This window comes from Chelonia mydas, chromosome 9 (assembly GCF_015237465.2).
Source record: "Chelonia mydas isolate rCheMyd1 chromosome 9, rCheMyd1.pri.v2, whole genome shotgun sequence".
Lineage (NCBI taxonomy): Eukaryota > Metazoa > Chordata > Testudines > Cheloniidae > Chelonia > Chelonia mydas.
The window spans coordinates 78995730-79009843 of NC_057855.1; the positions used below are offsets into that span (position 1 = coordinate 78995730).

At 40.0% G+C, this 14114-nt stretch overlaps 1 protein-coding gene across 9 annotated transcripts in view; it reads right to left on the reverse strand.

Moving 5' to 3' along the window:
* ZC3H12B (zinc finger CCCH-type containing 12B) overlaps window positions 1-14114 on the reverse strand; it is a 98487-nt gene that overhangs the window by 8791 nt on the left and 75582 nt on the right. For 4 of the 9 annotated variants that reach the window (XM_043521856.1, XM_043521851.1, XM_043521854.1 and 1 more), the window contains 2 exons: window positions 5056-5831; window positions 29-168 (listed from right to left, as the gene is read on the reverse strand). In XM_043521856.1, the coding sequence (XP_043377791.1) occupies window positions 29-168; window positions 5056-5666 (751 nt within the window). In that variant the 5' untranslated portion in view covers window positions 5667-5831. Of the gene's footprint in view, window positions 1-28; window positions 169-5055; window positions 5832-6358; window positions 9555-9583; window positions 9726-14114 lie in introns of those variants that run through there. The other 5 variants (XM_043521853.1, XM_037908103.2, XM_043521850.1 and 2 more) reach the window with 4 other exon arrangements.

Here is a 14114-nt window from a genome sequence, read left to right on the forward strand (position 1 = left end):
ATGAAAATAAATCTTTTTGAAATGCTACCTGTAATTGGTGCATCAGGTCGAGACTGCTCTTTTCTCCACGCAGGTACAAATACAGTGATATCTTTGTGTCCTTTCTCCAGAAACCACTCAACAGCTAGCTGAATCCCCCGACAGGAAAATTCTTCTTTATTCCCATGGCTTAAAAATATGGCAAAGTATTCATTTAAACTATGATCAGAAAGAGTTTTAGCAAATGACAACAGAGAACTAGCTAATGATGCTTACTGCCATGGTATAGGCATTTTATAATACCTATACACAAAAAGAACAAATAGGAGATTTTACCAATGGCAAAAGAGTTTGATAAAAATTACTCTTTTTGGAAATGATTTTTTTTTAAAAAGGGAATGAAACGTCAAGTATTTCTCAAAGATTATAGTTTACTCTGTTAGTGAATTAAGTTGTATTTCAATACCATACAATTCAGATAAAGCATCTTTAAATCACTCTACAAACTTGACAGGTTTCAGAGTAGCAGCCGTGTTAATCTGTATCCACAAAAAGAAAAGGAGTACTTGTGGCACCTTAAAGACTAGCAAATTTATTTGAACATAAGCTTTCGTCATCCGATGAAGTGAGCTGTAGCTCACGAATGCTTATGCTCAAATAAATTTGTTAGTCTCTAAGGTGCCATAAGTACTCCTTTTCTTTCTACAAACTTGATTCACTTTTGAAAATGGCAACATTTTAGTTTTAGAGAAATATGGATTTCTGAAGGGTTTGCTGAAAATCATTTAAGGCCCTGATCGTGCAACTCACTATGTTCATGGATGTACCGTTACATTACAGCGATAGGCAGTGAATTGCAGGAACAGGTCCTAAATCTTCAAGTGATGTTATAGGCCTTTCATGCCCAATTCAGGAGAGCACCCTAGTCAGCACTGCAACTAAAATCCTATGGAAGTCAGTGAGAATTAACTTTAAATTATGGTTTGTGCTATCCTGAATCAGGGCCTTAGTAATTTCTTTGATCAGTAGATTAATTTCTCACCAGTGACCTAATTTTACAGTGTGCATGTATATAGGAATATTGGAAATGTATCTGGATTTCATATGTAACAATTCTGATTATTTTATTCTGATTATTTACATCTTAACTGCACACTTTTTAAATGTGTTTTATGGAGAAGAGAGGCCAGATGGGGTAGAAAAATAATTGAGAACTGTACAAATCTATTACAGCTCACTCACTGGTATTCTGGTTGTATGTGAGAACCCAGACCAGATCCTGCATTTTGGAAAAGTAATTTATTTCAATGTACTGTCTGTTTTATATTTGCATTTAAAAAGGTATTTTGAGGTATTTCAGTTAGGGGGTATGATGATTCACTTTTGTTTACCCACTGTGTATATGCAGTTCACAGATGTACAGCTCCAGATTTCTTATAAGCTACTTGGTTAGAGTGAAAAAGTGATATATGCTTATAAAAAAGATGATAAATAGTAGTGCCTGGACACCCACACAACTGCTACACCCACTCAGTAGACGAGCATACACTGTAAAAGTCTGCAAGTACTTTACTTGCTACTGACTGCTTAAAATCAGTCTTTAGTGCTAAACTACTGTACAAGGGTACTACAAAATTCTGAGCAAAATTAAAAATAGCACTTGAATATATTTGATAAAATAACTTGGATGGTGATTGACCAATTGCCATATACTTACAAACATCAGGCTTTTTACAAATCAGAGCTGTAAGCCAACACATTCCTCATTTAGGGTTTTCCCATTAAGCCTGCACCTTTCAAACCAACAGCCCAGTGATTGTTTAGGGCACATACAGGTAGCCGCAAACACCAAAAGATAAACAGTCCATTGAAATTAATGCAGTTTTTAGAAATTTAGGTGAGTTATTAAGAAGCAGTCAAGCAATCATGAACTGCTACTAATTTTGCCAGTTCCTGATATTCTGGCAACTGAATTTTAGGAATACTGCTTTGATTCTCTAATTAGCCAATACTGACCATGAACGTTACATAGCTGGGCGCGGCAGTGCATGTTTACATTAGAAAATTAGTATTCCATTATAGAGCTGCACAGTTGCGAAGATAAAACTTGCTATTGATGGCACAGCTTTTATTTTCCACATTCCAATTATGACTTCATGGCGTATTGATTTACAAAACGCTTGTGGTGTATTGTTCAACAAAAATATTACAGAGTGGGTCAAAATTTACATTTAGGCCTTTACCTAGTCTCTGTATACACGAACATGAATCTCACAGGAACACAGAATCTCACCCTTAATGTCAACATCATTAACTATTTTACAGCTCATCAAAGCATAGGTGATGAGAGATATCACATTATGAAAAGTCTATTTCCCAAAGTGTGGAGGAGGGAGCAAGGGGGCATTTAAGACTATTGGGGGAGGAAGAGAATGAAAGATAGATAAATTAAGATGTGTACACTTTTAACACTACAATCTGGAGTTGCGGGGGAGAAACTGCAGGGGGTGCAATTGATTTCATTTTCCTGAAGGAGAAGGACAGAAGGGGTCACTTAGCTTTCAGAAGTTCTGGAAACACTGAGTTAAAGCCATGGCAAATTTGTACTAACTAAAGAAATCTGTTAATCATGTTCTGTCTTCTGCAAACTAATAAGACAGCATGCACTGAAATACACACCTTGCCACTTCCTTAGAGCAGGAGTGCACCACACCTGGAAACATACTTCAGTCAATGTCTTGCAAACAAAATGTTCCCTGCAGATTTGTCATTTTGTGTAGTTTTAGGGTTTTTTTTTTTTGTCCTTATGCATAGGTGTGTTGTCAAATATCTCACAGGCTTTATACAATATACTGTAGAATTAGTATTAAAAAGTTTTATGAAATTGTCTTTGGGGGAAGGAATAAAGGTAACTGTTTATGAGCTATCTTTATGAATCTTAACCTTTGTTAAAACTATAGTTTTAGGGAAAGACAGGCAGTGCCATGAAATATAAAAAGCGCATCGAGACATCCTCTTTCATGCTCAAATGTAATAGAGTAGAACCTCATAATTATGAGCACCTTGGGAATGGAGGTTGTTCATAACTCTGAACAAAATGTTATGATTGTTTTTTCAAAAGTTTACAGCTGAACCTTGACTTAATACAGCTTTGAAACTTTACTATGCAGAAGAAAAATGCTGCCTTTAACCATCTTAATTTAAATGAAACAAGCACAGAAACAGTTTCCTGACCTTGTCAATTTTTTTTTTTTAAAACTTTTCCCCTTATTTTTAAGTAGTTTATGTTTAACACAGTACTGTATTGTATTAGGTTTTTTTTGTTTTGTTTTGGTTTTTTTGGTCTCTGCTGCTGCCTGATTGTGTACTTCCAGTTCCAAATGAGGTGTGTGGTTGACCGGTCAGTTCGTAACTCTGGTATTCATAACTCTGAGGTTCTCCTGTATAGAGAAACAGATGTTTGCATGTGGTCTGTTTCACTAATACCAATATCATAATTAAAACGATAGCTGAACAACATAAGCCAAAAACACACAATATGAAGGCCTGTGAAAAAATATCAAGTTAAATACTAGAACAAATGCACATACCTCTCTTTGATAAAAAGCCACTGGAGGAGAGTGTCAAAAGCAAAGTCAGTGACTGAAAATCATGTGGTCCTATTTCTGGGCAAGTTCTCCATATTTGACTGGATATCTTTGATAGTTTGGGGAAAATACCAGACCAAAGCTAAACCGTTGAACGTTAATCCCATGTGTTCACCTCAAAATGAAAATCTACTCTTAAAGAGCTTGCTGCATAGGGACCAGCAAAGGGAGTCTAAGCACCAAGTTCAGCTCTGTTTATTAAAGTATTTAAACTGGGGAGATGCTGCTGTTTTTACCAGGACAGAATATGGCCCTAAATATGTAACTTATTTGGCAGTTTAGCTACATTGTCCAAGAAACAAACATGAAAAATATTTACTATTTTACTTCTTACCATATGTTGATTAAAGGGATACCATCAATTTGAAAATAATATTTCTATCTGAACTGATCTATACCAGTAGTTCTCAAACTTATTTGATCAGGCCCCCCTTCTTTATGTCTGTAGTCATTTACACCCCCTCTCCTCCAAAAAGCTACATATACAACTGCCCAGCTCTGAAGGCAGAACAGAGAGCAGGGGCTGCTGGACAGGCACACAGCTCTGAAGGCAGCACTGCACCAGCTGCAGCATAGAAGTAAGGATGACAATGTTAAAAGTGACATTGACAAATATCAATTTTCACAGCAGACTTAATGCCCTATTCCTACCCTTAGTTTTGTGCTGCTGCTGTCACCAGGGGGCTGACAACCAGAGGGGGGGGCCCCCCTTCCTGTGAGGGATTGGGGAGGGGAAGGTGGGTGACTCATGGGAGGGACACAAAGGTGGGCATCAGCTAAAGGGGGGCACGTGAGCTCCCAACGTGACTTCTCTGTGCCCCCAGCCCGGGCCCCCACGCTCTTCCCGTCCACTCCCCATACCACATTACTTGGGGGGCCTCTGTCCTCCCACTGTGCTGGATACTGATTTCAGGCGAAAGGAGGGCAGCCCCATGCCAGTAGCTCCTCTGGCATGGCTGTACTGTTCCCCAGCCCTTCCACGCAAGATCCTTTCCCAATGGTAAGCACTATATATTGAAAAAGCACCCTTAGCTGAGACTACCCGTCTTGGCTATCAAGCTTCTTTTAAAACAACTCTTCCACCCACTCAGATGTCCAAGCTGCCATTAGATATTTTAGAACAAGACTGATAAAGTCTTTCAAAAACTTAAAAACAAAACCTTTGCTGCAGTATAACTAAACTCTTATTTATTGGTTAATAGATTTATGGGAGCAGAGGACTGCAAAAAAGAATGATATGGAAGGAGTTGATTTATGGGGTAGGGATTGCAAAAAGAGGAGCATCAACATATTTTGAACAGTGGATGAAAGAAACCAGATGTTAAACAGGATCATATAGTCAACGTAACATGATTTTGTCATTCAAATTGAATATGTGTAGATAAACATAATGGTGTATTATTTAAAAAATGCTAACACTGAGGCCTACCTCATAGCCACGTTACTTCCATCAATGACAATTGGTCTTAAGTTGTCAGTGTTATCCACTACTTCATCTTCAAGTGACAGTTCAGGGCTGGCCATTTCCTTTGGGCAAGGACCCCTGGGCACCAGAGTACCACTACTACTGCTGACACTGCCTTGTCCCTCTGATTCACCCTTGTTGCCAAGTCTCACGAGTTCTGCCAAAATATCATTGATTAGAGCATCTGCTCCCAACTTGTTCAGCACTGCCTGGATCTGATCTCCAGCATACCCAAGCTTTAAAGCAAAATCCATTTTAGCCTGGTATTCCTTGTCCAAGTTTATTGTACACTCTTCCAGTTTCAAGTCCTGAAGGATACTGCTCTGTGAGAAACTTGGACGATCCAGGCAAGGAGAGCGACAGAGTTGCCTATGTGGTTTAGTAGAAATGTCTTTTTCCCTCCACTGAATATTGCTACAGCTGTTCTTGAAGCATGGTTGTTCAGGCTCACTTTCTGAGCTTGTCCATTCCTCAGATTCAGCACTGCAGTCCCCAGAATCCTGTTCCACATTCCTCTCTTCTTTGGAATGCCTCTTCTCCATTTTCAACTTCTCCACCATAGACCAGGCCGTCATCACGTTCAGCTTCCAGCCAGAGATCTCAAACTTTTCTTTCACTTCTAAAGCTGCCTGGGATTCATACTAAATTGCATCTTGTAGGCTAACTGAAAGTGCACACAAGGCTGGAGTTCATCTGTCTTGCTTGATATGTGATAGTGTATACAAAGCCAATATATAATCCTAAATAAACAAAACCACACAAACACGCACTATCAGCTTTTGTCAAATTCTTCAAAAAGGTTTGACTACCATACTTTTGTTTAAAAAGCAACAGAAGTCCCCAACCATTCAGATTCCCACTTAATTGTTTAATATATATAAAAACTTAATGGCAACACTTCCAGCACAATAAATTCACAGTTGAAGTAAAAAAAAAACTTCACAGGAGCTTTTGGGAATGAGGAACATGGTATGTGAATAGCACTGAGCATACAGAAGCACAGAAATTGACTATCCATAATTTTTACTAATAAGCTCTTTACATGTCTGCACCATGGCTAGCTCAGATATAACTAGGCAGGGTTCTGAAGAACATAAATTGTAACTTAGGGTTTGTCTACACAGTGCGGTAATGTGCTATTATGGGGGTGTGATTTCCAAAGTGCACTAATCTATTGAACACTAGATGTTCCCTGGTTCACTTTAACACAGTACTGTTTTACAAACAGCACTCCATTAAAGCACATTAGGGAAGGGAAACTACTTACCATATACAGTAACTGGAGTTCTTCAAGCGGTGTTGTGCATATGTGCATTCCACTGATGATGTGCATGCGCCTCGTAGTAGAGATGGAACTCTTTTTTGGCCAGCAGTACTTGTAGGGCATACATGTGCTCTTCAGTTCTCATGCTTCTCCACCACCATTTGGTTCCTTCTCAATGCAGAATCCCTTACAAGAGGGCTCTGAGGTACAGGGGATGAAAGGGCAGGTTGTGGAATGTACACATAGACAATAGATCTCAAACTCCAGTTACTGTACATGGGTAACTTTCCTTTCTCCTTTGAGTGATTGTCTATATGCCTATTCCACTGATGGTGACTCCCAAGCAGTTATATTTAGGAGGCAGAAGCTTGAAGAAGTTAACTAAATAACTATTAAAATGTAGTGTTGGATTTAGAGGCTTCTATTTGGGTATAATATCAAGTGAGCATGTGGATTCACACACAAGCAGCAGCTTTACAAATGTCAGATATTAAGTTTCTCAGTGATGCTGGTGACACAATTTGCATTGTTGGTGGAGGGGCCCTTGATCGTAGCTGGTGTCTCTACCTTGGCCACCTCATCACATTTTAATACAATCAGAAATCCCATTACACTGTCTCTGGACTGAAACTGCAGAGCCCTTCATCCTTGCCTCAGTGAAGACAAACAAGTTTAGCAATGTTCTACACAGTTTCATTTTATTCAGGTAGTAGGCTCTCCTCACATCTAATGTATGCAAGATTGCCTCAGATTTGGATGCATGAGATTTTTGAAAGAATCCTGGTAGGTATATTGGTTGATTGAGATGGAAACCTGTGACTACTTTAGGAAGGAATTTAGGATATGTCTTCATTAGTACCTTATCTGGGTAGAATACTGTATATGGAGGGTCAGTCATAAACACTTGAATCTTTCCTACTCTTCTGGCCAAAGTTATCACTATCAAAAATTTCATTTTCACTGACAGGTGTAATAGACAAGAGGCAACCAAGGGCTTGAAGATGAGTCACATGAGTGCTGTGAGCACTAGACTTTAAGTCCCGAGTTGGTTCTTTGATAGGTGGGAATACTTTACTTAGGACTCTCAAGAATCTTACCACGGTCATATGATCCTCAATCAGTAGGTGACAAACTGAGATCACCACTATATGAGCCATAATTAAGCTAAGAGACAGATTCTTCATCTTGAGTTTGAGTAAATCGAGAGTCTGCAGGATTGAAGGGTAATGTGGAATCAATTATTTCCACTGGCACCAATGAGAGAATCTTGTCCATTTTGATGGGTAAGTTTGTCTTATCCTTCCTACTACGTATCATAACTTCCATAACTGAAGAAGAGCAGGCCTGCTCTACTAATGACATCCATCCAGCCTGCATGCAGTGAGGTGCAGGGATGCTAGGTTCAGGTGTAGAATCTGTTCCTGGTTCTTACACAGTAGGTCTGGAAGCAGAGGTAAGGTCCTGGACTAAGATACTGAGAGACTCAATAGTTTTGTGAACCAGAACTGGCTGGACCATGCTGGAGCTCTAAGGATTGGGTCCTGATGGCTGAAAAGACTCCTATCTTTACCATATGAGGCACATACACACCATCAATGGAATGACAATATGTTAGTGCACTTTAGAAATCACACCCCCCATTGTGCGTATTACCCTACCACATAGACATTTCCTGAGTCCCCTTCAGTCCCTTTCTGCAAGGCTTCGCCATCATATAAAACTGTTATATTTATGGCATACACAAAGAATTAGAACATAAGAACGGTCATACTGGGTCAGACCAAAGGTCCATCTAGCCCAGTATCCTGTCTTCCGACAGTGGCCCAGAGGGAATGAACAGAACAAGATAATTTTCAAGTGATCCAAATCCAGAAATAAACAATATTCTTCCTGAAAGGCTGCAATGTAACACCACTTTATTTCTCAGAATACAGAAATCTAACACACAACAACCAAACACAGAGAGAGGCACAGCAGGCTGCAACCCACCTTGCTCAACACTGGCTCTTTTGCAGACTGAGTACTGAAGACCCAGATCACATGCTTCCCTACATGCTTCAATATACCACAGTAACCAATCAAGCTGACAAGCCGGAACCTATTAAAAATCACTATATGGTAGGCTAGCAGATAGGCAGGGGTCACTACAGAGATGCACAAGGGCCCTGTGAGAGAACTGTCTTGGGCTTGTTGTTTTGTGCTCGTAACTCATTAAAAATTCCTGAAATGAGAAAGTACACGGCAGTACTTTGACAGAGGGCCTGGGGACCGTACCCACAGTTAGTGTCTCTTGGCAAAAAAAAATTGCTTAGGGAGTTTTAACAAAACAACTAGACGAGGTGGCCTGTGAAAAGTGATATCTGAACTAGGCTAAGCATTTGAAAGATGGCTATTAATAATCATAAAAGGAACTTTGTATCTTCAACAATCCATGTCCTAGAAAAAATGATGAGTCCAAATCCTAATGTATGTGTAGCTAACTGGACAAAAGTGATTTGGAAAGTGGTGGAAGTAGCTCTGGATCAGGGGGCTCAATAAGAGAATTCTCTGGCCACAAAGAGGATTGCTGCTATCTGATCAACAAGAGAAACTGACAGGCTGAACAGAGAGAGGATTGCTTTCAAGAAATCTGAGCTATTTATTTTTCTCTTTTTTCTCTGCAACTAAACTGAAAATGCCTTCTATAGTTTAGTTTATGAGATGTTAGTTTATCTAGATGTTACACAAACCGTTTCTTTTCTTTTAATTTCATTTTCTGTTTTTAATAAATCTTGTTTTTGTTAAGATTACTGTTGCACAAATAATTTTATGGAGACGTCCCCAAAGAACAGAGAATCCGGTAACCACTAAGGAGAAGTGCTGAAAGGCAAAGAGTTTCCGGAACCTATTCTCTCTTCACAGTCTCAATTGAGAATCATAGACAAAGGTGTCCTCTCCCAGTGAGCTGTATTGCCATTAGACTGGGGGGTGGATGGAGTGTATATAAGGGCTTGTTGTCATGTACAGCGCTACAGTAGCGCTTTAGTTAAGATGCTACTACACCAATGGGAGAGCTTCTCCTGTTAGTGTAGTTAATCCACCTCCCAAGAAGCAGTGGCTATGTCAACAAGAGAAGCTCAAGCTCACCCTTCGACATAGCGCTATCTAGACAGGGTGTCAGGTTGGTGTAATTATGTTGCTCAGGGGTGTGGATTTTTCACATCCCAAACAATGTAGTGTTTTGCAGACCTGGACTTAGAGGAAAAGCTGAAAGACCAAAGAAGAGACTAGAGTTGACTGGGTTTTTTGTCAGGAACAGTAACACCACTTGGAGGAAATTTACATCTCTTTCATGTTCCTTTCTTCTCTCCCTTTCATGTATCTTCCATCCCTTTAGAATGAGAGCAGAGATTAAAAGAAAGAAAAAATTATCAAGGGAACATATAAGAACTCAACCAACTAAATGAATTATTTATCCAGAAGAGCATCTATCATATACATTTGCATTCAGAAACTTTTTTTTAAAGCAGATTCTTGCCCCCCAAGAGATCAAAGTGGCTCTTATATAGCTTCTGTGGTCTAACACATCAGAAAGCAATATGAGAATTACTCCCCTGATGTACAGTGATTGACTCTAAGTCTGTTGGCTAAAAATAAGAATCAGAATCTTTCTTGAAAAAAATCATTATTGCATATACAACATAATTAGAATCAAAATAGTGTCTGACACTGTTCACTTCCTTTTTATTTTGAAGCTAAAAAGTACCCGAACTAGCTTTTCATCCTAAAAATATGATAAAAGAATTTTTCCACAGAAAGAGATGTAACAGCCACTAAAATTAGAAAGCCAATAATGGAAGTGCTGACTAGCATTAATTATAATGATGTAAAATAAACCTATAATATTATTTAATATAATAAAAAAATCTTATTTTTAAAATGGAAAATTGGTCTTCCCCTTGTTCACTGAAACCCTGCTCTGGCACTGCAGACTCAGGCTTGCACATTGCAGTGCTTTCTTCCCTGGCTGTAGTCTCACAAACCTGCCTTTGGCCATGGCTTTCCATGGAGAGTGGTGGTCCCAGGTTGTCAAAAAGCTGCATAACAGTTGCTAATATCCGAATCCCATTAACATTAAGGTCAATGGGACAGGATCAGTTCTCTGGAAAATGATGCTAATAATAGAAAGTTGTATTTAACAGGATTGAAATGGCATCCGCCATATTTGGTAAAATACAGATTATCAATTTATGCTAATTTTATTAATAATTTTAAGAGTAATAAAATTAATAATCAAAATAAGAAACCACTTTACAAATGAAGCTGACAAAGATTTATCTGAACAAGGAATTCTTTTTATTTTTTAGTATGGGGCAGTTGGAGAGTGCCCATCACCATAGTATCCGAACACCGCTACTACTATTAAACTGTACATTTATATAAGGCCTTTCAATCACAGATATAAGACCACATGTCACTTCCTTTACATCTATCACTATCCTCTCCACTAAACTGCAACTAGCTTTGTGGGAGAATCCAGGACAGGCTTTCCAGCAGCAGAAACGCAAAACAACTTTAGGAAAAGAAGTGCAGAATAATTTACGGGAACCATTCTGGGCCACAAAGTGTCAGACAATGTTCAGCACCTTGGGGAGGTTTTGCTCTTTGAGAAACCCCTCGTGGGCAACCTACTTCTCAGGCTTCTAGCTCCCTGCAGTCTGACTGCTATCATGGTTGTGATTTGAGTTGGAACTCTCGAAGAGTCCATGTCCACTCTGGCTCAAAAGGTCCCTCTACAGGGGGGTCTAGAGAGCCCGGTTCAGAAGCAGGTCTCACTGACTTGGTCATTAAGAAGACCTGAAGGTGAGCTATCCTTCTTAGCTCAGGAACTGAAGGACTTGCAAATTACACATTTACTGGGAATATACAATTATCCCAGACAGTAGAGGCATTTTGAGTATCCATCCAAAGCTGAGAGAACTCCCTTGCATGAGGGGCAGTGTTTAAACCTAGGTGAATCAAATAATGCTACAGCAAATAAGATCTAAAGGTTGCAACAGGCAACTGAACTACTAACTACTAAAGCTACTAAAAACTATTACTATACTCTAACTGTAGAACTATTTAGTAAAGCTGTCAAGAAGGCTGACAGTCTCTTCGACTGTTGGGCTCTGTCTCTAAGCTGTGAGTCGGTGAGAGGAACTGAATAGTGGCAGGTGCACCTTGCCTTTATATGCCCTCACAGAGAAGCACGAGGACATGTGTACCCAAGGGGTACTGATGGCTGAAAAGACTCCCATCTTTACCATACAAGGTGCATGCACACCATGGAATGGGCATATGTACAAAAGATTAGTGCAACTTTTACTCCTGGGGTAATTCTGCACCAAAAAAAATAACAATTCTGTGCACAATATTTTAAAATTCTGCATTTTTTGTCAACATAATGAAATATAATCCAGCTAGTTTCAATTATTTTGTTAATTTATTTAAACTACAATACTATGGATGGAGAATGGGAGTGGGGAGCATTGGAGGAAATCACCAAACCCCCTTTGTCTAATAGTAATGTAGCTAGTATTGACCCTTTACTTCTAATTATTAGTCAACAAATATATGTAGCCACAGGCTCAGTGCTGCATCATAGGCAACTGAAGAACAAGTGAGGGCTGGGATCTCAAACTCACAGTTTATACTGGCTACTGACCATCTCCAAAAGGTCAGTAGAAAAGAGTTCATGGAGCACATTTTGATAGGAAATTTTTTCAGTCCAAAAATTCAGTTCTAATCACTAAAGCACCATAAGCATTTATAAGGCCACACTGTCCTTTACAATAAGTCTCCTTTACACCACTTTGGCAATGTAAAGGAGCCTTAAAATTTTTACACCTGTTTTATACTCCTGGGGGAATTCACTAAGAACAATGGGAACAATTCATTAAGCAGGCAGGCTGCTACATTCTCCTCTGCCTGAGGGAACAGAGCCTGCCTCCTGCTTACCTCTTCAGAAATATCCCAAAGCCCTGCCCCTCAAGCATGCTACAATAGCAAGCGGGACAGAGTGTGTGTCTGTCTGTCTCTCTCTCTCTCTCACACACACACACCCCCTACCCAGGGCCCCCCCGTCCCCACTCAGGCGATGATTTATGTCTCTACCGGCTGCTCTGGGTGCCCAAACTGACCTGTCTGCACTGCCAGGGAGTGGGCACATGACCACTCTTGCGGCTTCCCCGTCAGAAGTCACTGACGCGGAATTCCCCCAGGAGTAAACTTTATGTTCTTAGGTTTTTAAGGAACTCTCAAGGAAAAATTAATTCCATAATTCAGAACCGCATGGCTATACACCAACGCCAATAAGTGTCCTAAAAACACTGAGAAGGGAAAACGTTAAGAAGAATTGTTAGGGTTAGAGATCAACCACTTAGGTCTTAGGCCTCATGCATTTATCTCCCTAAGGTGCAATCACACAATTCTCCAGCTCTTAGACAGGGTCCAGGTCTACAGCACCATGCTTCCCCAGCAGGCCCAACCAGTTTTTCCATTTGGGAGCTTATGACCAGTGAATTACAGTGACCCAAAACAGCCTTCTTCAAACAGTCTATGTTTTTATCTTAACAGTAGGAACAAAAGAACAAATAACATAGGTGCGGAAAATGAGGCAGTTATCTGTAGTATTATTTATAGATATAATCTCTTTTGGGCTACCTGTAAAATATTCTTCTGTCTGAATAATGAAAGGGGTTAAAGGAACCAAGCAGGGAAGACAAAACAATGACACAGATAAAGAGTCTTGAAGAAACAATAGGGAAGTTGTTTACTGGGGAATAATGCCTATCTGGCTCCATCCATGTTTAGAATAGTTTACTCTTCCCAAGTCTGAGACAAGGTCTAAACTGAAAAGTTAAGTCAACTCAGCTATACTGCTCAGGGTTGTGAAAAATCCACACCCTTGAGTGATATAATTAAGACAGCCTAGCCCCCTACTATAGACAGTGCTAGGCTGATAGAAGAATTATGCCTTTGATCTAGCTACTTCCTCTCGGGGAGACAGACAACTATAGTGACAGGAGAGCCCCTCCTCTTGCTGTAGTGATTGTCTACACTGAAGTGCTACAGTACCACAACTGCAACACTGCAGCTATGCCACTATATCATTTCAAGTGTAGACTAGCCCTAAACCTATGTTCAAAGGGAACCCTAAATCTTAATATGCTGGGCTCAGGAAGGTCGGCTGCCCACTGATGCAAAGGAACACATAGAGACAACATCTGTCTTGTAAGCAGGACAGTCTGCTTCTCCCAGCGAGAGATGAGGGGTTACCTTGTCTAAAGGGAACATACAAATACCTGCAAGGAAAGATTAAGGTATAAATAAGGGTAAATAAGCATGTAAGACTCTTTGAGTAGTGCTGTTTCTGTGTTACTGCAAACGTAGACTCACAGGTTCCTGAAAGGAAAAACTTACAGGTGCTAAACCTAGTTGGGCTTGTTGTGTTAACATGGCTGGGAAATGGGGGCCACAGCCCAGAGATCCAGTCTAAAGTGGCTGGAGTACATGGTTCCACCCAAAGTAAGGTGCAGGAAGCCACGCCTGTAATATGACAAATAGGGACAAAAAGGGGCCTAAGGTATGGTGTGCCCTGTAACCATGACAATAAGAGAAAAGAATTTGTAAAAGAACAAAAAGGTCTCCACACATCTACCTTACTTCCTAGGCAGGCCTATCTTCCCTCACATGGCAAACCCCTGGGGGCCTGGGTCTCAGTCTGTTCCCCAAAAGT